Raw genomic sequence first — 24,868 nt, 5'->3', positions numbered from 1 at the left:
GTTCCGTTTTGTAAACCCTTTAGGCACGTTTTGATGTATTTTTCCTCTGTGTGACTGCCATGACAAAGTTAGTGAGTTTGGATGGAGGGAGGCAGAAAGATAAAGAGAGATCGATCAGCATGTGTGTCTCTTCATTAGTGTTTCACCAAGGCTGTGTCCTCCACACGTTGCCACACTGTCCTGCCTATTAGAGAGACACGGGGAGTGTGTGTGTTTGTTTGCATGCATGTTTGTGTGCTTTGTCTTTTCAGGCGGTCCATTCACTTCCATACTTTGTGGTCTATACTATCTCTTAGTACAAATCCCTTGCTCCTCTCCTCTCTCCTCTCCTGTCTCTCCTCTCTCTCCTCTCCTCTCCACTCTCTCTCTTTCTTGTCTCCTCTTTCATCCTGTCATCTCTTCCCTCTCCTCTGGAGTTCAGAGTCTGTCCATCTGGAGCGTCCCCCCCCCTCCCCCTCCACCCTCTCTCCCCCTCTCCCTCGGTCCCGTCCAGGCTGAGACACAGGGGTGAAGGCCAATACCAGTAGGGGAGAGACTGTCGGGGAGACTGTCGGGATGGAGGGAGAGATGTCAGCGCTATAATGAGTAACAACATGAAAGCTGACGGAGGGAGGGAGGGAGCGAGGGAGGGAGGGAGCGGAGGAGAGATGAAGACAGAAGAGTAGAGGGACTGCTGGGGACAGAGGGAGGGATTGAAGGATAGAGGGAACGGACGAGAAAGGAGAAGACTGCAGAGTGAGAGATAAAGGGGGGGAGCGGACCGGTTGGGGCCCTGTGGTCCTCCACTCCGCTCCTCTCGTTTCGTTTTCGTTCGCCAGAGAAGAACAGAAAGGAGGATGAGGAGACGGGGGTAGGAACAGCGTGTGTCGGCGTTCGCCTGCTCCTGCCTGTTCCCTTTTTACTACTTTTTCTCCCTCTTTTTTTTTCTTCCTCCAATCCCCCCTCCCTCCCCTCCTCTCCTCCCTTCAACATCCATCCTCCTCATCTCCTCTCCTCTTGAGGATTCTTCTCTAATTTAACTTTTCATTGAAATTTTCTCCGCTCCCCCCCGCCCCCCCCCTCCCCATCCTCCACTTTCTCCCAGTTTGCCATTCGGCCTTGTCTTGCCAGGTCCCCTCGCGGCCCACTGACAAAGGCGCCGTTAAAAAGCCGTGTGATCCTCCATTTTAGCGCCAGCCACGCTAGTCAGAGGATTAGGGCTCTTTAATGACGCTAATCTCTCCTCCCCTTCTTTCTCAACACCCCTCCACTCCCCCCCCCCCTTTTTAAAAAGCGATTTCTCCCTCTTGCTCTCACTGAATATCTCTCTTTTTCTTCCTTCCTCACACTTTCCCACCTCAGAAACATTATAACCGAGTCATACTGGCGTGCTTATAATTGTCCAGACCAGCATTGTGACATACACACTTCCACTTTTTCCTTAACATGTCTTTAAGATTTAGCCTCTTTTCACTCAACCCCAAATGACTGAATGAATTTTTGCGGTTGAGTATTTCTTTGTGTCTGATGTTTGAGTGTTTGCTCTCTCTCTATTATTGTTAAGTGAATCCTGTTCTGCCACAGCCAAGAGAAAGAGACACAAGGTGAGAGGGTACTATATCTGTGTTGGAGACAGGGTCACTAATCTTTCTCAGGCTACACTAAAAGACTTGTACTCTGTTGTGTTGGCAGCAGGGGGTGTCTGGACTGACGTTTTCAAGAGACAAACAGCGTTTTAACACCACACGCCAAGTAGATGGTACATTAAAAGTATGTTTTTATAGGCTGGCATTGGATTCAGAGTTCTGTTATAGGAATAAAATCAGTTTATTTTCATATTCACACATGGATTTGAAACTTAGGCTGGAAGATAGATGTATCAATAGAATGATAAATGGCTGTAGAGTTTAGCACAGATACAGAATTTGCACTTCAATTTATGTGACTTGCTCCTTTAAACTTTGTCAACACAGGCTGTGGAGCAGAGTACATCCTATTCTACCATATTTATACTTTGATTGCTTTGGAATGACAACATCTGTCACGTGTGCAACATCTTTTCATAAACCGGAAATCACTTTATTGCATTAATTGTTAAGCCTATAAAATGTCCAAATTCAGATATTCATTTAACGATGATATGAAACACACTTTTGAAAAGCAGGAAAGGGAGAATGCTTGGCGTTTTACCTCAAACGATGAATCAGTTATCAACATTTTTGATAATGAATTTTCAATCAACTGAGCAATTAATCGATTAATTCTTTCAGCACTAAAATAAAGAAAACTCAGCTCACTTCTCACCTGCATACATTGATGATGCTGGATCTTTGTACAGATGTAGTAGAAGCTTGCTTGATTGACAGCCCGCTGCGTCTAGTATTACTTTACATATATTATATCTGCATATTACATATTTTGCGATTTTATGATGTATATTAAAACATTTTGTGAATAAAGAACACAAGTATAGGAGTGAATTCATGTTTTGGTTGTAGACCACGTCGACATCTGACATCTGTCTCATCTATCCATCTATCCATCTATCCTGTGTAATGTCCCGGATGATAGCGAACGGAGTTTGATCAAATTTGATGAAATGACTTCTGAACTTGTTTACTCGATCGTGATTGGTCTAAAGAGGGAGAGCCTCATTCCTGTGGGGTTATATGTTTACATAAGACTTTAGAGATTTCCATCAGGTGCAATAAGGGACAGTAAATGCATAATGGAGCACTGAACAATATTTTACACAGCTCATCCAGTAGTGTTTCTTCTATTTTGAATAAAAACAATTAACTGGATAAATTTAAAGCTAATGTCAAAGTTTTATCGGTGAAAACAAATTATCAGCATTTTTATGATTTATCAAAATGATGCTTTTCTCCACAGTGTGACTTTTCTTTAGTATCTTTCTGTATACTCTTTTTAAGCCTTCCTATTGTAGCTGCACTCATTTTTCATATTTTCTGATTTATGTTTCTCTTGTGTACTCATTTCTAATCTCTGTGTACAGTCCTCTAGGAAGACATATTGTTTGTTTCTCTCTTGTCACCCTGTCAACACGTCCATGCACTTCTTCATCCTCATCCCTTCCCTCCTTCTCATTCTTTCAATTTCTCTGCTCCATCTGTCTCACTCAGTCTCTCTCTCTCTCTCTCTCTCTCTCTATCTCTATCTCTATCTCTCTATCTCTATCTCTCTCTCTCTATCACCCACTCTCTCTCCCTCGCCTTGCTGTTAGGCTTCATGTTGATATCTCTATCCCTTATATTTTCTTAAGCCTTTTTTTATTTTCCTTCTTGCTTCCAGTCAAATTTATAATTCATGCTTTTACTATTTTTTTTAAAAATCCCAGACCCCCCTGCAGAGTTCTATTTGCTCATCGCAGTGCCTACATTTTCCCGGCGATCGATTCATCACAAGAATCTGTTTTCCACCCCCTCTCTGTAAGGCATAATACACAGTAGACTGCACACACACACACACACACACACACACACACACACACACACACACACAGCAGACACACAAGACTGTGGTAGGTGTTGGTTGAGGTAAAACGGTGTGTGCTTTGGAGAGGTTTCTAAAATTATCAGGAGAAACTTCTCCACTGCACATGTGTCTGCATTCATGTGTTTGCATTGCAGAAATATTGGCTTTATGATAAATAGCAGTGCAAGACTTTTTCCTCCACCGTCTGCGTTGATCTCCCTTTCCTATCACTCCACTTTCCTTATTTTCTCTCTTTGATTTCGTTACCGGCCGTTGCTGATATAGCTATCAGATAAAAGCAAAGAAAAAAAACAGCTTCCTCTCTCTCTCTCTCTCTCTCTCTCTCTCTCTCTCTCTCTCTCTCTCTCTCTCTCTCTCTCTCTCTCTCTCTCTTCATCTCCTCTCTTCTTTACATTTTTCAGGCTAAAATGCTAAATAGCCTCACTGTGCTGCTTCACAGAGCGCACAAAGCAGAACAGAACAATATCAAGCATTATTCAGCCCCCTCTTTTGTCCCCTTGAATCCATTCTGAAGTGTCTATTAACGGAGTCACGGCCTTTTTGTCGCCTCTGCGCCAGACTACACAGGAGGGGGAGAGAAAAAAAAGAGGGAAAGAGAGGGGGGGTGAAGAGCTCCTTTCCTATCCCCAAAAAATCTCCTACGTGTGACAGATAGACAGATAATAAAGGGAGTGAATATCGCCATCTTTCCACTCCGCTCTCCACATCTCCTAATCGCTTTTTTCCGACGTTTCAATCTGCCAAGGCCCTAATGAAAATATGATGAGGCGGATCTATGGTCCTCGGGGATAGATGGAGGGATGGGAGGGGAGGTGAGGAGAGGGATGGAACGAGGGATGGCTGCAGAGGGAGGATGAAGGGAGAGAAAATACACTCTGTCCTTATTTCTGGGCTCCGTCGGGGATACATAGTTCTTGGAGCTTTCTATTTAGATGTTGCTACTGCTGGAGTGTGTCTCTCTCTCCACTGTTTCGTTCTCTCGTCTTTATCTCTGCCATCCTCATTTTCCTTCTGTATGTGTTGGTGTGTGTGCGCGTGTGTGTGTACCCAGGGTAAATGTGTTTATTTTTTTGTTTATATCCTTTTTTTTCTCCCCCCATTTGAACTCCCACAGGCTTCCTCTACCGCCTTTTCACCTTCCAAGAAAGACGTAACTTCTTCTTAATCATTTCAATGCTCCCTGTCTTTTGCGTCTGTGCTGGATTGTTTTTGGTAAATCCTACAGCTGTGTACAAAGAATTGTGTTTAAATGAGTTAAAAACAAAGTCCCCCCCCCCCCCCCCCCCCCCTTCTTTTTTTTTGTCAGATGGTGATGATGACCCAGCAGGGCTGTCCTGGGTGCCTTCCTCGCCTTCAAGTAAAGATGTGGCATCGCCTTCGCAGATGCCTGACGGATGCTGTGACCTTGGCATGGCCACCGGTGGCGAGGAGGAAGGAGGCGCTGGCCTGCCGTACCCTTGCCAGTTCTGTGACAAGTCCTTCAGGTATCAAACTCACACATTTTTTGTTCCCCTTAGTTTCTGCAAGCGCTCCCTCAATCACACCAATGTCATATTTTTCTGTTTTCCTGTTTATAGCTGCGTCCTCATACGCCACTCATAAATACCACTGTGTACATGCATATGAATAAACAGTATTCTCAATATTACCATGGTAACGGAACTAACGTAGACTGCTACGGCAAACAGTGAAGGAAATGAGGTGAATACATTTCTCACTCACCTCTCCAGGGACTAACTCAAGACCCACTTTAAGAACAGCTGTCACATACACCATAAAGTCATCATCATAATCCTCTATATTACATCTTCTGTCTGGCTGTCCTCTCTATTCTCATTTTACCTTTTCTTGTTGATGAACAGATGTGCAGCGTAGTATTAAAAATGGATAACATGATAAAAAAAGTTTTGATCTGTATAAAGGTGAACAAAAACTACTTTCTACTTTCTATAAGTCTTATATCCTATTGTCTTTTTTATCATGTTTTCATCTTTGTAATATGTGTTTTTTTTTCTTCTAAAGCAGTTGTAAAAAATACCATTCAATTCAAAGACAAATTTCTAATCATTATTTTTCTTCTTATGACTTGTCCTCCTCAGCCGTCTGAGCTACTTGAAGCGCCACGAGCAGATCCACAGCGACAAGCTGCCTTTCAAGTGCACCTTCTGCAGCCGCCTGTTTAAACACAAGAGGAGCAGAGACCGTCACGTCAAACTACACACAGGTTAGGCTCGAAAAGAACTACTACAGTCTTGGATTTCTGTCTTCCAGGAATGCTAAATGTCTAAAGTGTGTTCACAGGTTTCACAGTCATGCAATAAACTGTTATTTTTACTGAAGAGTAAACTAAGATCAGAAATAACATTGGAATAAATTCCCTCTGATTCCCTCTAATTGTCAGTAGCAACGCATGAGTTGTGGCTGTCTGAGATGTTTGAATTTGTCTATAATGGAACTTATTTTTCTGTTGTAATTATCCTTTATCAATCTGTCAACTGGTCTAGGAGATAAGAAGTACAGTTGTCAGGAGTGTGAAGCTGCATTCTCTCGCTCTGATCATCTGAAGATCCATCTCAAGACACACAGGTAACTGCCTCTGATCCTATTCTGAAACTATTTATTATTAAGCATTTCGATTTGATGTTGACTGAAACTGATATCTGACGTTGAATTGAATTTTTATGTCTGATTCCAGTCTTCCATTTGACTCTTCAAATGTACTTCTTTATAATCAATTTAGATGTATTCTTTTTTTGTTTGTTTGTTCGCACAAACAGCTCCAGCAAACCATTTAAGTGCAGTGTGTGTAAGCGTGGCTTCTCCTCCACTTCATCATTGCAGAGCCACATGCAGGTATACTTCAAAAGTTGATGCTATAACACCAAAGAATCAAAATAAGAAGAATATGAGATAATAGGAGTTGAATTGCATTAACTATGACATGATTTCACTGTATTAAAGGCAAATATATAGAGTATTTGGCAACACGTGACTCTTTGGGTGGTGACTACTTTCTGACTCTGGCAGGCTCATCGCAAGAACAGAGAGCACCTTGCGCTGAGGAGTGAGAGGGACGGAGGGAAAAAGGGAGCAGGAGGAGAGGGTTACTTGGAGCAGGACCTGTATATGTGTGATTATTGCGAGGAGACGTTCAGCCAGACCGACGAGCTAGAGAAACACGTCCTGACCAGACACCCCCAGCTGTCTGACCGAGCTGACTTGCAATGCATCCACTGCCCCGAGATCTTCCTAGACGAGGCCTCACTCCTCACACATATTGAAACACAGCATGCCAACCGCAAACACAAGTAAAAACAGAGCTTTGTTTTAAAAAAAATATCTGAACAGCTGATTTTCATGAATGTGGAACGCTGGAATTAATTTGTGCTTCATTGATGTTTTTGCTGTATCCGCAGATGTCCTGTCTGTTCGGAACAGTTCCCCTCTGTGGAGGACGTCTACTGCCACCTAGACAGCCACCGCCAGCCTGACTCCTCCAATCACAGCGCTGCCAGTCCTGACCCTGCGCTGGGTAGCGTTGCTTCAATGAGCTCAGCGACTCCAGACTCCAGCGCCAGCCTGGAGAGAGGATCCACGCCCGACTCCACCCTGAAGCACAGTCAGGGCAGCGAACGAAGCCGCAGGAGAGTCACCGACACCGTGGAAGAGATTGGGATAAGCCTGAGTCATCAAGGTGGAGGTACGGTAGTCGCGTGTGTCCAGTGTAACCAGTCCATTTACATCTCTTGACTTGATATTGAATAATCACATTTAATATAATAGCTATGTCCTTCACTACAGGTGGGGGAGGACATTGGGGAAAAGTGACGTACTCTTGCCCTTACTGCTCCAAGAGAGACTTCCATAGCCTGGCGGTGTTGGAGATCCATTTGAAGACCATCCACGCAGATAAGCCGCAGCAGAGCCACACGTGCCAACTCTGCCTCGACACTCTACCGACGCTCTACAACCTCAACGAACACGTGCGTAAAGCTCACCGTGCCAGTGGAGGGACCGTTAGTGCAGCAGCTGCAGCTTTTCCCCTGCTGCAGTTCACCAACGTCACGGCGTTCCACTGTAACTACTGCCCAGACATGTTTGGAGACATCAACTCTCTGCAAGAACACATCAGAGTGTCCCACTGCCTGCCTGGCGGGATTGTGGCGGGATCCACCACATTAGGTATGTGTGAAGAAAGCAACTATACTTAAGCTATGGAAAGTGACCTAAAATGAGTCACAGTATGTATTTTGCTGGGTCATTGTTAATTAAAATGATCTATGTATGCTTAACAGACTCAGAAGGTTAAGTAAGGGCTGTTGCAATATATAGCATGCTTGGTTAAGTAGCTATTTGGGGAAATGATGCACCTCACTCTTAAGTACAACATCATGATTTGTTGTAAATGCTATTATTGTAACAACATGATGTAACTCTTCCATCCTAGAAGGGAACCACGCCTTCTTCTGCAACCAGTGCTCCATGGGATTCCTGACCGAGTCTTCGTTGACGGAGCACATTCAACAGACGCACTGCAACTCAGCTGCAGGGGGTGGAGCTGCCTCTGGAGGAGCCGTGGCCAAACTGGAGTCCCCTGTGCTACAGGCGGCATCCCAATCCTTCATGGAGGTGAGGAACAAGTATTAGTCAAGAGTAAAGACAAAAAAAAAGGCCTTTTAATCAGACTTGATTAGAACTGGATGTAGCTCGCCTGTCCGTGCTACATGTCAAAACTATGACTAATCAGTGTTTGAGCTGATTAGCAGTAAGCTGATTTCTTTTTAATTAGGTGGTTTCCTGCGCTGTCTCATAAGCCTGATGAAGTGTATACTGACACATATTGCTCATGTAAATTCAGATTAAAGATGCTTGATAATTTTACTGAATTCATTATTTTATGGGCTGACTCTGCAGTTATTGAGTCTGTGGTCACTGTGGGTAACTACTACTAGTACTACTACTACTGCGGGTAGTTTGAGACTCATCCTACGTCTTCACTCATAGCTCATGGTTTGCACAAAATCTGATTAGTATGGGACTAGAAACAGGCACTGGGAACAATGATAATGACAATAAAAAAAGTGGTGTTTGTTCTAACCACAGATTCCAATATTTATGGTCTAGGCTTGTGTCTGTCTCTCTCCTTATCTTTCTCATTTTCTCTTTACTCGTCAAGGACTTACTGATTGTATGTAAATGTATAACAGTTTTAAAAAAGTAAAGAGTTACTGTCCATGTACAGGTTTACTCCTGCCCTTACTGCACCAACTCTCCTATCTTCGGCTCACTCCTCAAGCTCACCAAGCACATAAAGGAGAACCACAAGAACATCCCATTGGCTAACAACAAGCGGCAGGCGAAGGTTGCCGATCTAAGCCCCGCCTCCTCTGACGTAGAGATCTCCTCCCCGAAACGTCACAGACTGGGAGGAGACTCCACCCCCTCCATGGGGAGCAATGGGGACTACCCGTGCAATCAGTGTGACCTGCGATTTGCAAACTTTGAGGGTTTCCAGGCCCACCTGAAGTCACACCTGGAGATGCTGCTGAGGCGCCAGTCCTGCCCCCAGTGCAACAAGGAGGACTTTGAAACCCAGGATGCATTGCTTCAACACTTGACGGTGCACTACACAACTACATCGACTCAGTATGTGTGTGAGAGCTGCGATAAGCAGTTCTCTTCTGTGGATGACTTGCAGAAACACCTGTTGGACATGCACACATTTGTCCTGTACCACTGCACACTGTGCCAGGAGGTCTTTGACTCCAAGGTCTCCATACAGGTGAGTAAGATGGTTGCTTTATTTGGCTTGTTTCTTATATCCCTGATTGTTTTTTTGTTCGTTGAAAGAAAATATTTTAGGTATATAGTTTGGTAGTAGAAAATAACCATCTTGGATCTGTTTTTTTTTTCTTTCACTCCCTGTCATTTAGGTTCATTTGGCAGTGAAGCATAGCAATGAGAAGAAGCTGTTTCGCTGCACAGCCTGTGCCTGGGACTTCAGGAAGGAATCAGACCTTCAGATCCATGTTAAACATAACCACCTGGGCCAGAGGTCAGGCCTCCCAGGGGGGCTTGGAGCAGGTATGATACACCCATGCTGTGTAGTTTTACGAAGTTCATAAACTAGACCATGGTGTTGAATATAGAATAAAATAAGTCATAGTTGTCATTTACTTGTCATTTACATAGTTGTCATTACACAAAAAATAAAGTACTGATGAAATTTCTTGTAGGGTAACTGAATCTTGAATCTGAACACAACCTTGACTTCTATCTTACAGGACTCAAGCCCCGGAAGTGCATCTTCTGTGGGGAGACGTTTGGAACCGAGGTGGAGCTCCAATGCCATATCACCACTCACAGCAAGAAGTTCACGTGTCGCTTCTGCGGCAAAGCCTTCCACGCCCTATCACTGCTCGAGCGACACCTGAGGGAGAAGCACTGCATCTTCGACGGCGGCAACATCACCGGCAACGGAGGCGGCACGGGAAGCAGCGGGAGCCAGAACGGGACGCCAAACGGCCTGGTGCAGTCCTCCAAGCGGGGAGGAGGAGGAGGAAGCAGCGGCAACGGAGGTGTGGTAGGTGTCGAAAGAGTAACGGTGGCGGCTGCTGAACAAGCCGACCTGCAGAACATGCTGCTGAAGAACAGTGTTGTTGGAGGAGGAGGCCAGGGAGGAGACACGGTCAACAGCCACGAGGCAAGCGGAGGTGAGGAGGAGCTGGACAATTCAGAACCCATGTATGCCTGTGATATCTGTGGAGCGGCCTACACCATGGAGTCCCTTCTGCAGAACCACCGGCTGCGTGACCACAATATTCGACCAGGAGACGACGACGCTGGTAAGAAACACTGAATGTATACACACGGAAAACATTCACTCCTATGAAATATGTACATTATAGTCAGAATATATGTTTCTGTGATGATAATAGTTAATATGTTTACCAGGTTCTCGAAAGAAGAAGGCAGATTTCATCAAAGGGAACCACAAGTGCAACGTGTGCTCCAGAACTTTCTTCTCTGAGAGCGGGCTTCGTGAGCACGCTCAGACGCATCGTGGCCCCGCCAAACACTACATGTGTCCAATTTGTGGCGAGCGTTTCCCCTCTCTGTTAACCCTCACCGAACACAAGGTACCTCTCCATTTACTGCCTTCAGGCTTGTATTTGTATGTTTATCTGCAAGTATTTTGACTATGTTTCAGCATGAAGGTTTATACCTCGAGAACAACTGTAGTCTGGATGCCTCCTAGGTATACCAATACCTGTGTAGACATGCTTTTTGCTTTTCTCCTGTGCTTAAATTGTTTGTTTGCATGTTTGTAGCTTTCTGTCTGTGTTTGTGTCTCACTGTTTTGATTCTGAAACCTCCTGCTTTAAATTTAGACTTTAAAAAATTGTTAAGTTATCCCAAGAGATGCAATTTGTGCTGCACCACGCTACAGGAAGAATGTTTGCATATTCAAAAATGTAATTCATCTACAGTCAGTTTTTATAGCAGCAGTGTTTTTATATGTTTATATAAAGGACTAAGGCGTTTTATACCACTCTTTTTAGCCTTTTTAGATCATTTGATGGTGATGAATACTTAAAAAATATATGTTATTAAATATTTTACCTGGGCTTTAATCAAAGACTCTTGGATTATGACTTTGTGCTTCATTATATTGACAGCTCATGTTAACACGGTCTCTCTGCAGGTGACCCACAGTAAGAGCCTGGACACAGGAACCTGTCGAATCTGCAAGATGCCCCTGCAGAGTGAAGAAGAGTTTATAGAGCATTGCCAGATGCACCCTGATCTTCGCAACTCCCTCACCGGCTTCCGTTGCGTCGTCTGCATGCAGACAGTCACCTCCACCCTGGAGCTAAAGATACACGGCACCTTCCACATGCAGAAGCTCTCCACTGGTTCTACACTTGGAGGAGCTGGAGGAGGAGCTGGGAATGGAGGAGCAGGAGGAAATGGCTCAGCATCTTCATCCCCTAACGGGCTGCTGCAGCAGCAACACAAGCTGTATAAATGCGCCTTCTGCCTAAAGGAGTTTAAGAACAAAGGGGAGCTAGTGAAGCTGGATGTCAACGGCCTGCCTTATGGCCTCTGTGCCAGCTGCATGAGTAGGTAAGAAAATCATAGTGTAAACCCCGTGGGTGTCATGGTCACATTTAGGTCAAAAAGGATTAATTTTTTACACCAACTCGACAAACATTTCCTAAAACACATATTCCCTTTAAGTCTTACTGGTTTTGTAATGGAACAATGATTGACATGACTGCCACAAAGACACACATTAGAAAAAAATCTTTAACTATATAACAATGTCTGGTGATTTTATACAGTTTACATGTTTTTTCTCTGTGGTGGGGATTGTTTTCCTGGTGGACATACAAGGATAGATAGGATAACTAAATGCAGACATTTTCATGTATGCATTCCTCTTCATATGTAAAAGTGGCTCCACATGTAGTTGAAAAGTTCAATTGTTTCTTCAACCATACATCAACACACAAAATGACATGCCAAACACCTGTATGTTTAACAACAGTTTTTTTTATTTTCCTGTTCAAATAAAAAAAACAAAAAACAAATGCTCACTCATATCAGGGGCACAAATGGCCAGAGCCCCAATCAGGGAGGAGCTGCAACGCCTGGGGACACGCAAGGAGACAAGACCATGGCCGGGCTGAGGTGTCCAGAGTGCGGAGTGAAATTCGAAAGCGTGGAGGACTTGGAGAGTCATGTCCAGACAGATCACCCTGAGGTCAGCCCTGAAACCAGCTCAGCAGGGAAGAAGGCAGAAGCTTCACCTGCACCTAAGGTGAGACAGGACGACTGAGAGATAAACGGCTGAACAGAAATTGTTAGATTATAATTTGGTAATGTACATTGATGTAAAAAAAAGTATCTGCTCATATACTCAAAAATACTAATTAGTTTTGCATCATGAATATTAATAAAATCTGCATACTGCAATATCATTTTCGGCCGACTTTGACACTCATTTAAATGGGTTAAAATGTATTTAACAGATGAGAAATTTTCTGGAGGGCAGTACACTCAAAAATCCCACTCAACTGTACGTTTGCGTGAGTCGTGTGCGTATGTGTGTGAAGTGTCGGTGCGTGCTGCTGCTTTTGTGTCTGCAGCTTGCATACGTGTGCTTGTGTGCACGTCGGTGTGTGTCAGCTGAGCCCCACTGGGTCCTGCGGCTGGGGCGTGCTGAGGCATTGTGGGAGCTGTTCGCTCTACTTGATATTGACAGTCAGGCTCCCCGGGACCTGCCGCGTGTCTATGTGTGCGAGAGTGTGTACTTGGAAGTGAGCGCGCGTCTGTGTGTGTGTGTGTGTGTGTTGGAGGCAGTTTCCAGGGATCCTCTGTCTTACCTGCACCTTTGTTTCTGCTTAGTCTAACAGCACAAAGCAGACAAAGTAGGATTTTTGTGTGTGTGTGTGTGTGTGTGTTTGTGTGTTTGTATGTGTATGTGTGTGTGTGTGTGTGTGTGTGTGTGTGTAGCCAGGCTGAAGCAGCAGAGAGATAGTGGAAGTGGGGCCTTTGTGTATTTTGTATGTGTTTGTGCATGAGTGATCGCTGTGTGCTATGAATGGATAAGCAGAGCCTCTGCTTCTTTCTCTCTTTGTTTCTCTGTCTCTCACCCTTGTTTCTCTGGCTCTGTCTGTATCTCTCTTTCTCTCCTGTCTTACCTACTGCACTTGTGTTTCTGTTTCAATGCTTCTTCCCTTAATCTTTTTCCTGTTCACTCCCTTCCTTATTAATTTCTCTCTCTCTCTCTCTCTCTCTCTCTCTCTCTCTCTCTCTCTCTCTCTCTCTCTCTCTCTCTCTCTCTCTCTCTCTCTCTCTCTCTCTCTCTCTCTCTCTCATCATCTCTCTTCTTTACATTTTTTTGGACTTTTAGGGTTTCTTAATTAATGTTAGACTTAATGGTTCATGTCTGTGTTGACTGCAAAAAAAGAAAAAATCAAAAAATGTGATAATAAACATTTTCTACAATCAACTTTTATATAAAATGTCCACATGACCAAAATGACATGCCCCTTTCACACTTGACGCTCTATTGAATGGGATATATCGTTGTATTTTAAACAATTAGAAGTAATTAGAATAATTAGTAGTGAATTACTTATTTAATGTTCTTGGAAACATAGCAGAGTGTTTGTGTGTATTTAACAATTAAAATAATCAGAATAAGCAGCTTGATAATGTGTGTTTTTAATATTTGTGTGTCTTTATCTTACAGAAAAAGACCTACCAGTGTATTAAATGCCAAATGACGTTTGAGACAGAAAGGGAGATCCAGATTCACGTTGCGAACCACATGATCGGTGAGTGAGGCACAGCTCTACCTCTCTGTTAAAGTTATAAGTGTGTGTGTGTGTGTGTGTGTGTGTCCGTATAAATGCAGCATTTGAGTGTGTTCCCACTGATCGTGAATGCCTCATTTCTTGGTTATGTTTTCTGGTGTAAAGACACTAATATCGCCATTGTGCTCTTCTCACACACATTCAGTTGAAACACCAGCAGACACAGCAGCATGCCAGAGCAACACACACACACACACACACACACACACACACACACACACGCACACATGCACACATGCACACATGCACACACAAACACAGAGGTGTGAGACAGACAGGTCAAATGAAGAGCTCTTTTTGACTCGTGGGCTGCCTGGACCAGCTGTTGTGCAATTTACCACTCGGCTGCACCTCTGAGGATTAGTAAAAAGGACTTAAAAAAACAGTCAAAATTACAGATAAAATTTAAAACCGTTCTCACAGTAACCTGTGAAGCTTTAATCCTGCTGCAGGTGTGGTAAATTAACACTGATGAGAGTCATAGTCATACATACTATTATACATACATACACATATACTGTATATACTGTTTATTGAAAGTAGTTAAACCATCAATACTTTTAGCAATGTTGTATTGTGGTTGTCACAATTTTTTTATAGAAGGTTTATAGCCTTCTTTTAAGACTTGAATACTTCTTCCAGATAATTATAGCTATAATTTACAGGTTTATCCATATATACAGTATAACACAATATACTATATATAAGAAATATATATATAAATATATATAAGAAAAGGCATGCTTAGCAGGCACTGAGGTGGTGAGCACACACAAAGCGAAGTGTCATAGCTTTACCAATGATCAGTTTTTTTTTTTTTTTGTGGAAAACTTACCCAAGCCACCAATTCCAATTAAAGATACATTTGTTGAGTAGGGCGTCCCCCAGTTATACTATTTGTACTCCTGCAACAATGCAGTCCATTACAGTGTGTAATCTCAGGTGTATGACTGAGACATTGCACCAACAAGTGTATCTTCAGTTGTATGTATTATAGCAAGCTGCTGTTTCCATGAAATATAATAAGGAGGTAAGTTTAATCATTTAGGGTTGAGATAAGGTCATTGAATTATGTGAATGCACCAATTATAAGTGGAGTGTGTTGTTTAACTAAAAATGAAGTTAAACACAAATACCTGCCTCTGCAGTTTGGAGTCTGTGTTCTTTTAGGAGTTTCCCCTGTGACATTATTTTCTGCTCTGTACTAATTTGCTGCCTTAGCATCTCTGTTGTCATGGAGATTAACGAGGTGGACCTATGAGTTGTTCTGGGGTACAAACCCCCCAGCCCCTAGCCAGACCTGACAGGCAACCCCACAGTCACCGATGTAGTCTGAGGTGTGTGTGTGTGTGTGTGTGCGTGTGTGTGTTAGTGTTCACTTGTTAGAAGAGAGTGTTGAAAGAGAGGTACAGTCATTTTTACTTCAATCCCCCATGCCCTCACCACACACACACACACACACACACACACACACATACACACACAGAGTGCACCAAAATGTGTTATCTGTAAATTGGCACTGAACATTATTGGTACACATTGTGCTGACACTTCACACACATGCACACACATGCACCACTCTCACACACGCACAATCAGAGATGCACTAACATAGGTACAAACTTTCCCACCACACACTTGAAATTGAAAGAACACACACAAGGGACCTTGAAAGCCGCTTTGTGTGTCTGTGTGGTATGTTGGTGACCAGCGCTGCATGGTGCACAGGTGGGAAAAAACGCACAAACAGCTGGAAATTCATTCAAATGAAGCAGCACAAAGAGAGTTGTGTTTTGGTAGAAATTTGGTCTTAGACGTTATAAACAAGTCAATCCGCTGCTGCTTTGGTGATTTTATCAACAGGATCAAACTAAAGCAAACTAGACTTGTTGCAACAACAGATTAATGCTTAATATATTAAGAAATGACAAAAACAGCACAGAAAATACAGTTTAATGTGGTTAAAAGCAGGAAAGTCAGTCAGTTTGCATTGAAAAACCACATCTGTCTTTGGTTGCACATTTGTGGTGATGTGTGTTTCTGTTTGTTGAACTTTCATCATCACGTTTAACTGTGATTGACACAACAGTTTCAGAGCTATGAGACCAGTGATGTGACTGGCTGAGAGAGTATTTAATAATCACTATACCTGCTGATCCATATTCACCTTATTCACTCAGCTCCCTTTCACATTGCACTGCTGCACATGAACCAAAACAGCAGGTGTACGTGGAGATGCCCGCACAGCCTCCGTACGCAAGACCTACCACCATGCACGTGTCGTAGCAGTTGCGTGGATACAATAGGTCCCTCGGTATAGTTTCTACTATCTACTGTTGCTCTCTGTTAGTCTTCTCAAATCTGCACTGCAATACTGAAACACGTCCCTTTCATTCTTTCACTTTTTTCCCCTCCTCCACCACACTTCACCTTCTACCCCTCTTTGATCTCCTTCCGCTTCTCACCTTCTCACCTCCACCCCTCCATCCTCAGTAATCTGCCCTTCATTCTGTCGTTTCTCCCGGTGTTATCACAGTTTCTCCTCCCTGTCTGGTAGATAACTTCTCCTTCTCTCCGCTTTTATCTCTCGCTCTCTCCTCACTTTCTCTGCATCCCCCAACCCCCACATACACACACACACACACACACACACACGCACATCCCCACACAGTAGTGGCAGTTTTGGGTTAATTAACGTGCTAATTGTGTGAAAGCCTAGCGCAGATTAATTATGAAATTGAGGCACATTATTTTTAAGAGCTTTCCCTGTTCTTAGTCTTACATTTACTACAACCCTCCCCACCCCCATCTTTTCATAAAGAAGGTTGCACATACTGAAGAGAGAGAGAGAGAGAGAGAGACTTTATATGGTGTATGAGCTTTGGTGGTGAGAAAATGACCAGATTAAAAAAAAGATGCGCATTTCTCCGCCATCTTTCATCTTCTCTCTTTGACTGTAGATCTTTTACTCCTGGTTTTACTTCCTTACATGTTTCTTGTGTGATCAGATCACAAGTGCACAGTCATAAATAAAAATGCATGTCATAGTAATTGACTTAACAAGCCACATAAATGACCACTAGGTTAAGACCTGCCCTTGTTAATATTTAAAGGAGACATCCTTAAATGACAGTGGTTCTCCACCATATAGTTTCTGCTTTACTGTGATGGTATAGTCACATTTCTCTGTGTGTTCCTGCTAGCCTTGGCTCTAACACAGCACACAAGTTAATTAAAACACCATGTGGTCATTGCCCTGCTCTGGAGGCACAGACAGGGAGCTAGAGAGAGAGAGAGGGGTGGGGGGGGACTGTGCACAATAGGAGGCATAGAGAAATCATGCAAGAAGGTTGAAGGGAAAAAAAGGAAATTAACAGAGTTTCATTCCCCTCTTGGTTTGCTCATCATTTTGGCAGATTTTGCATACACTGGCTCTGAATGCATTGGGCTTTACAAGGTGTTGCAGTGTTTCCTCTGGGGGGGGCTGAGCAAAACACGGGAGAGACCCAGCAGCCGGGCATTTCTCCATTCTCTGTTTAGGAGCAGATTGACACTAACATTGAGAATAGGCTGATCCACCTTAAAGGGTCAGTCTACCTTAAGTGAGCCTGGTCAGGTAAGCAACCTCAGTCAAGATTTTTCTTTGTCTTGAGAAGCTGCAGCATTTATTAACTGACGCACCATAGCTGATGCTGTATATTTACTGCTAGACTTATTGCCAGCCTTTTCTTAAGCTCCGTTCCAATCCACTGTCACCATCACAATTCACCCTATTCCTTTAATGAGCTACACTACTCTTACAACAGCACCTTTCACAAAGATGTCCTTTGAAAAACAAGGAGAGGGAGGTTTCTGGGATATGATGTACTAGTCAATGACTCAAATCGATTCCACAATAATGTAGAGTATTATCGTGCTTGCACAGCGTTAGAGTGAAAATCATTAGTAGCCCATTGACATTAATGATTGTGTGAAGTGTTAGCAGCAGTGCTCAGAATGAATATATAGGACACACTGTATTGTCATGTAATGGCACTGATCTATAGCTAGTTGTGTTTGCAATATTGTGCTTGTGATCAGCTCATGTAATTGGTTAGCTGATGGCTAGATTGTATGGGCTGATCTGGAGTATTGACTTTTTCTGGCTTGTGGCTTCAACCTTTTTGTGGTGGTTATGTTATTTTTTCTCACAGGGAGCCCCAAATCTACCCCCAAAAAATGGCACCTGTAACTTCTGCTCCATAGTGTTAGTGTTACAACAGCAGCTACAGGATTTGAGGTTAGATAAGCCCCTAAATGTGAAATACATTATCTACAGATTAGTACCGATCATTGAAAAATGTCGGTACACTGATTGTGCTGACACACACACATTAACACATACTGTACACACACAGCCTCAGTCTATTGCTAACACACTCAGGAGAGAAAGGGAGAGAGAGAGAGAGAGAAATGGACTTCTCTGTTTTTGCCTCAGGTACCAGCTCACCATTTGAGAATTTTAGCAGTGTTTTTTAGCGTGTAAAGATAAAAGCCTTGCGGCAAATACAGTAAACATCATGTATGTGCATTTAAATGTAATATAAAATACAAATTGCATACAGAAATGCTTTAAAAACCCAGTGTAATGAGTGACCATTCGTCACATGTACTTGAAGACAAATTATTAAATTGAATAGAAACAGAATAGTTACTTTGCCTTTTTTTTGCTCATTCATTGAGCAGAAACTCCATCACATTCAACAGTCTCTACAATATGTGTGTTTGTGTGTGTCTTTACATGAAAAACAATCTTTGTCTATGCAGGTTTTGGTTGGGTATCTAGTGTATGCGTGTGTGTGTGTGTGTGTGTGTGTGTGTGTGTGTGTGTGTGTGTGTGTGTGTGTGTGTGTGTGTGTGTGTGTGTGTGTGTGTGTGTGTGTGTGTGTGTGTGTGTGTGTGTGTGTGTGTGTGTGTGTGCGTGCGTGCGTGTTCGTTTTTTTTTTTAGCCCCCAACACTGCTGAGCAGGTGGGAGAAGGAGGGAGGGCTTGAAGAAGTGGAGATGAAAAGAGTATGTAGAAAGTATTTATTTGTGTTTTTGGCTGGGCACACTTGGGGTGAGAGAAAGAGAGAGAGAGTGGAGGGGGGTGGGGGGGCGGTGGTGAGCAGAGAGATGAGAGACGACAGAAAAAAGAGGAAGAAGCAGAGCCGAGGGTGGTGAAGGGCGGCACAGAAAAAGAGGGATGACAGTAAACTTGAGCGGTGTTTTTATCTCTGCGTGTAAAAGCTCATTTTTACAGAAACCCAGTAATCACACTCATGGCTGTGCAGTAAACATGTCACTATTTTTTGAACAAGGTGTACATCACCTGTTCACATTTATATTGTAGCTGTTTACATAACCTCTTATTGTAGAGTGAAAAAAAAAACAGTATTTATTATCATCACTAAGGCTTAAGAAGCAAGCTCAATGACTGAATACAGTAGCTCTTATAGGTTAATCTCTCATCATCGCTCCATTTGTCTCCATTTGTTTTGTCTTTGTAATCCCCCCTACATCCTCTCATTCTATGTATATGTGTATATGTGTGTGTATGCGTGCCTCCTTTGATTACACTGCAGCAGTTGGTAGGCTTGTTTTTTGCTGTGTGGCTGCATGTCATAAAGAAGTTCCTTCTTCTATGTGATAGTGTGAGGTGAAGACATGACGTGTGTGTATGTGTTAATATGTCTCCCAGTTTGGACAATGTGTAATCAAAAGGCAGCTTTCCATTATAGTGTCTCTGTTGATATGTTGACTGTAGATTTAGTTCAACACACATGTATGACTACTGTATGTATGACACTTGTGTATTAAGTTGCTATTGGAAGTGGCTGGCTGCCTTTCTATACATTTTGTGATTATTTTTTAATACAGTTGTGTAAAAGTCTCTCACTGTAACCTTGAACTAATTGTGTTTGAAATCTTAAAACCTGATTAAGAGTGCAAATACCTTGCAAAACTGTCCTCCTTCCACACCTCGAAATTTTCAGCATATCCCCACCAAAACCACACACACACACACACGCGCGAGCCACTAAATAAGGTCCTTGACAGCATGTTCTGAGTGTTGCATGCAGCCACTAATGCTTTACTAATCACCTCAGTCTAGATTTCACAGCATGAGGCCTCACGTCTCAAACACATGTAGACACACTCTCTCTTTTCTCTCTTTTTCTCTAGCACACACACACACACACGCACGCACACACACACAAACAATATGTATGCCTGCACCAAACACGCGCCGTGTGTGTGCACAAAGAGCCACACTCAGCATGTTGTCTCCCCTCTTCATTGGTCCTAATCAGGGGCCAGTATCCAATTAGCATACCGACTGTAACCCTTACTTTGATATGCCAATAACACTTTACACTCTCCTTTGTCTCTCTCTCTCTCTGTCTCGCTCTCTCTCTCTCTCTCTCTCTCTCCTTGTTGGTAAAAGTTACGGCCCCAACCACCATGTTGCTTCCCTCATACATCAGCTCTTCTCCCTTTGTGTTAAAAAATCCCCTTTGTGTCCATCACTGTAGGCTTTAACTGGCTATATTAACAAATCAGCTTCAAGTAGCTACGCGGCTGCTGACAGTTGAGGAAGTGCTGTTTAGTTTTACATAGGTCAAACCAGCACCGCATAAATAAGTGTCATGTCATTCAAAAATTGTCTTTTGATTTTCTCACATTCAATTTAATAAAGGTTGCACTATAAAATACATCTGCTAGATGACCGTGCACTAATCTGTCTACAATAATGATAATAACAAATGACCAGTCTTGAATCTTGCTTCATGTTTTGTTCACTATCAAGGTATAAATCAGAGTTTTGCCCCCCCCACCCCACCCCCACCCCCCACACACACACACCACGTTCACACTACGTTTTACTAACCGTGCCCATTCTCTCCTCCGCTCTCCCCCATCCCCACCTGCCTATTGGATGGCCTGTAGAAGAGCCCACCTGTCGGCAAGGTTTGTCCCCTTTCTGTCTCCTTAGCTCACACTACGGGCAAGGCAGCATTGTGCTGTCTCACTGCCTACCCATCAGCATTTCATGTATAAACATTCTCCTGCTTCTTGAAATATATAGATTAGTATTGGATCACTTATTATTACACATTTTGTGTAAGAACCACATTGCATGATGTGGGAAAACAAACTGTAGTATAAAAACAGTATACACTATAAAATATAGATGATTTTGAATTTGACACATTTTAGCCAAATCTTTGCACAATTACCCCTCACCTCGACTCATTCACCCCAATCCCTGCTGCTAGCTGCATGCTTCATTGTCCTCCCCACCTCATACACACCACACACACACACACACACACACACACACACACACACACACACACACACACACACACACACACACACACACACATTCACTCACACACACACGCACACAGATGCCTTGGAGGTATCGAGTGGCCACTCACCTGGATCTAAGTGCTCCCTGCAGAGAGCGGTGGCTAATGATGTGTCCTCAGCATGAGCTTTACTTACCTATTTACATCAATGCACTCTAATAATGGTAGGTAGTCTTACCTATTCGCATTCTTCAATGAACAGTTCAAGGACACATTTTGTGGCTTCCAAAATGGCTTCTTGTTTGACACATGGCAGCTAGCCAGACGTTGCATCAGTTAAATATCTTTGATTATAGTCATGTACTTCTCACATGAATCAGTCACACTTTCAGCTTTCAATTTGATGGCGACTTTGGGTGCAGACCAAAAGCAGTTTATGAACCCTTCTGTGTGGAGGTAGGCATTAAATAAACTCAGCTAGCTTTTATTTTCTACCTGGAGGTCACACTTATCTGCTAGTTCAGAGCAGCCAACCTGCATTCAGCCTGTCTATTAGCCTGCAGTCAAATCTGTGATGCGCTTGACTAGTAATGTCTGTCTACTGTCTAAGCAGCTGTCCCGAGGGCTGTGGCTGAGCTGGTGTGTGGCTGTGCACACATTTTTCTGTGCTTCAGTGTCTCCCACCCTCCCTCCCCCCACCACACTCCTTTTCTCCACTGTCCTTATGCACATGCGTGCCCCCCCCCACACACACACACCTCTCTGTATGTATGTGTATGTGGTTGTAAGCAGCGTCTGGTGTGGTTACTTTGTATCACTGAAGACTTAATGAGGCGAATAAGAAGCTTTTAGAGTCAATGGAGGTGGATAATGTGGTTGAGGGTTCACTCATGTATGTGTGTGTGTGGGTTTGTGTGTGTGTGTGTGTGTTTGTCTTTGCCACCGGCTAGCAACATTGCTGTTTTCTTCTGCCCGGATGCACTTGAACTAAAAAGTCACACACCACTCTGCCCTCTGTGTTGTTGGTGTGTGTGTGTGTGTGTGTGTGTGCATGTGCCTCCACTAATGCTCTGGATTGAAGAAAACACCTCTTTCACAACAGTTTTTTTTCCCAGGGGGTCATCAGTCACACCGGAAACTAACGTCACAGCGAGCAATGATAAACAAAGAGAGTGATGAGAGATTTTCAATGTCCTCCTGAACGTTATGTATGTTGAAGTAACAGCTTAGTGAAAAGTCTGAAAAATGGCAATAAGGTACTGTGGAAACACTTAATAAAAATAATCCCATCCCAGGCACTAGTGTCCCGTCTGAGAGAGTTTTTAGCACCACAGGTGATGACACATCTTCTCTGTGGAGTATGCTCAAATCTCAACACATTGATCAGCTGAAAAAATCGCAGGTAGTAAAACCTGTTTAAACACCCTTCACTCAAGCACTTCCACTCATTCAGAGCCCACTCACTGCCCCCCCCACCCCCCGCTTATCCCTGCCAGCATTACATTTAAAAAAATATATCACTGCTACTATTGCTACTGCTCACACATTACAGGGTTTACAGATCACACAAAGACACTCAAAATCAAATTAAAAAGAAGACGCCTCTACATTGTTCTGACTCGCATCATCATATAAAGCTGTGGGCACACATCAGTCACTCACAGTATACTATTACCATTAATAGACCTCCATACTTCTTTGACTTGTAGGAGCGTCATTTCAAATCACTGTCCTGAATCACATATTTCTTCATTACAACCCTCAAACACAATCAGTTTATTCACTTTAATAATTAGCTAATGAGGAGGGGGAAAAATATTTAAAAAAACACACACTCATGAACAGTTTGGCTATGTGTGTGTATGTGTAAAACAGAGCAGGATGTTGGATGTTGGTCTGCACTGTGATGGTATGAACATAGGAACAGATGACAGCACCCCCCCCCCCCCTCACACACATGCACACCCCCCCGTCTTTCATCCCTCCCTCAATCCATCCTTCCCTACATCCCTCCTCCCTCCCTCCCTCGCCACCTGGAGCCAGCGAGCTGTGACACCAGAGGAGGGAGGGAGTGATGATGAAGGGACAAGGGACTGGAGAGAGAGAGAGAGAGAGAGAGAGAGAGAGAGAGAGAGAGAGAGAGAGAGAGAGAGAGAGAGAGAGAGAGAGAGAGAGAGAGAGAGAGAGAGAGAGAGAGAGAGAGAGGAGAGAGAGAGAGAGAGAGAGAGAGAGAGAGAGAGAGAGAGAGAGAGAGAGAGAGAGAGAGATATGAAGGAAAGGAGGATAAAAGGGGGCAAACATAGGCACACGTTAATAAACTCAAAAATGAAGATTCTGTGTAAAGATTTACTTTAATGATGATAAAATAAAATGAATGAACTTGAACTAAAATAGAGTGAAAGGAGCAGGTATTTTCTAATGTATTAGGTATTAAAACAGTTTTACACTTTTAGCAGGATTTCCATTATAAAGTGAACTGTAACATACTATTGTTTCTATGACATAATAGCCAAATACAGTACAGTACATAGCCCCATGTGCACTTCCTTTAAGTACTGTGCTTCACTGTCACAGCAAAAATAAAATGGAAAGCACTTTTAAACTACTACATTTACATGCATTTCTGACTTTTTGAGAACCAAACATTCACATTTATCAGTGTAGTGTTGTGATAAAAATGTGTAGAGTCCACATACTCCACCGCATTGTTTATTCTTTAACATTTCCTCTCCGTGTCTGTCATTTCAATCCTCCAACCTCCTCTGACACCGTTAAAACAAAGTGTTTGCTCTCTGTTAGCCGCCATAACCCGCTATTGTCTGCTTTATTGACTGTGCATGCACACATACGCAGAATTGTTTGTGTACTTCTGAATGTGTGTGTGTGTTTGTATGTGTTTGTGTGTGTGTGTTTTGAATTCTGGGAGCGCGGCGGTCCCCTGGAGAGCTCATTTTGTCATCTTCTCGCTTGATTTACCTTCTTCTTCTTCTGCTGTTTATTACCAGTCATTACAAGCTGTTTGGAAACCTAATAGGACACACTGACAAATAGACTGGGAGAGACCCAACCAGGATAGGCACCGGAACACAGAGTAATGTTGGTGTGTGTGTGTTTGTGTGATGGAGAGAAAGTGACATGTGTGTCGTGTTCCGTGTTTGCCTGGGAGAATATTTGTACATGCAACATCAGCTTTCTGAACTCATGTATAGAAGTCGCCTGCTTTGTGTGAGTGATGTCTTTGTTAATTCTCTAGTTACAGGTATGTGCGTGTGTGTTTCAGTGCATGTGAGTGTATTGAGAGGGTGACCAAAGATTGAGGGCTATACACTATACTATACTGTACCTGCAACACCCCCCCCCCCCCTTTGCATCCCCTTCTTCTCTCCCCTCTCTCTCTTTTTCTCTTTTTCTCTCTCTCAACCCGTCCAGGTGTGGCTGCACCAGCTGCTAAAGCGAATGGGACAATTACACACCCACACACACAACCACATATACACACACAAGCTCCTCTCTCTCCTTCTCTGCTGGCTAATTGTCACAAGACAAACAAGGCGCTTTGCCTTTATGCGCTTCATAAACAGGGGCCAAGCAACAATTAACTCCCTGCTTAATTCACTAACTATTCTGAATTCATTTTCTCTTGTGACAGGCACAT

General features: G+C 43.2%; 1 protein-coding gene across 1 annotated transcript in view; it reads left to right on the top strand.

The window, feature by feature from the left end:
• The window catches only part of znf423 (zinc finger protein 423), a 146,586-nt gene that overhangs the window by 59,621 nt on the left and 62,097 nt on the right, over window positions 1-24,868 (top strand). The window contains exons 4-18 of the mRNA XM_053318757.1: window positions 4,802-4,979; window positions 5,595-5,719; window positions 6,000-6,081; window positions 6,273-6,348; window positions 6,523-6,803; window positions 6,912-7,195; window positions 7,306-7,677; window positions 7,943-8,124; window positions 8,738-9,277; window positions 9,429-9,579; window positions 9,780-10,340; window positions 10,450-10,634; window positions 11,201-11,622; window positions 12,106-12,319; window positions 13,757-13,841. Coding sequence (XP_053174732.1) covers window positions 4,802-4,979; window positions 5,595-5,719; window positions 6,000-6,081; window positions 6,273-6,348; window positions 6,523-6,803; window positions 6,912-7,195; window positions 7,306-7,677; window positions 7,943-8,124; window positions 8,738-9,277; window positions 9,429-9,579; window positions 9,780-10,340; window positions 10,450-10,634; window positions 11,201-11,622; window positions 12,106-12,319; window positions 13,757-13,841 — 3,738 coding nt within the window. The remainder of the gene's footprint in view (window positions 1-4,801; window positions 4,980-5,594; window positions 5,720-5,999; window positions 6,082-6,272; window positions 6,349-6,522; window positions 6,804-6,911; window positions 7,196-7,305; window positions 7,678-7,942; window positions 8,125-8,737; window positions 9,278-9,428; window positions 9,580-9,779; window positions 10,341-10,449; window positions 10,635-11,200; window positions 11,623-12,105; window positions 12,320-13,756; window positions 13,842-24,868) is intronic.

The sequence above is a fragment of the Scomber japonicus genome, chromosome 5 (genome assembly GCF_027409825.1).
Source record: "Scomber japonicus isolate fScoJap1 chromosome 5, fScoJap1.pri, whole genome shotgun sequence".
Taxonomy (NCBI): domain Eukaryota; kingdom Metazoa; phylum Chordata; class Actinopteri; order Scombriformes; family Scombridae; genus Scomber; species Scomber japonicus.
Note: the sequence above shows the minus strand (reverse complement) of the source record. Positions and strands in the feature narration are given on the sequence as shown.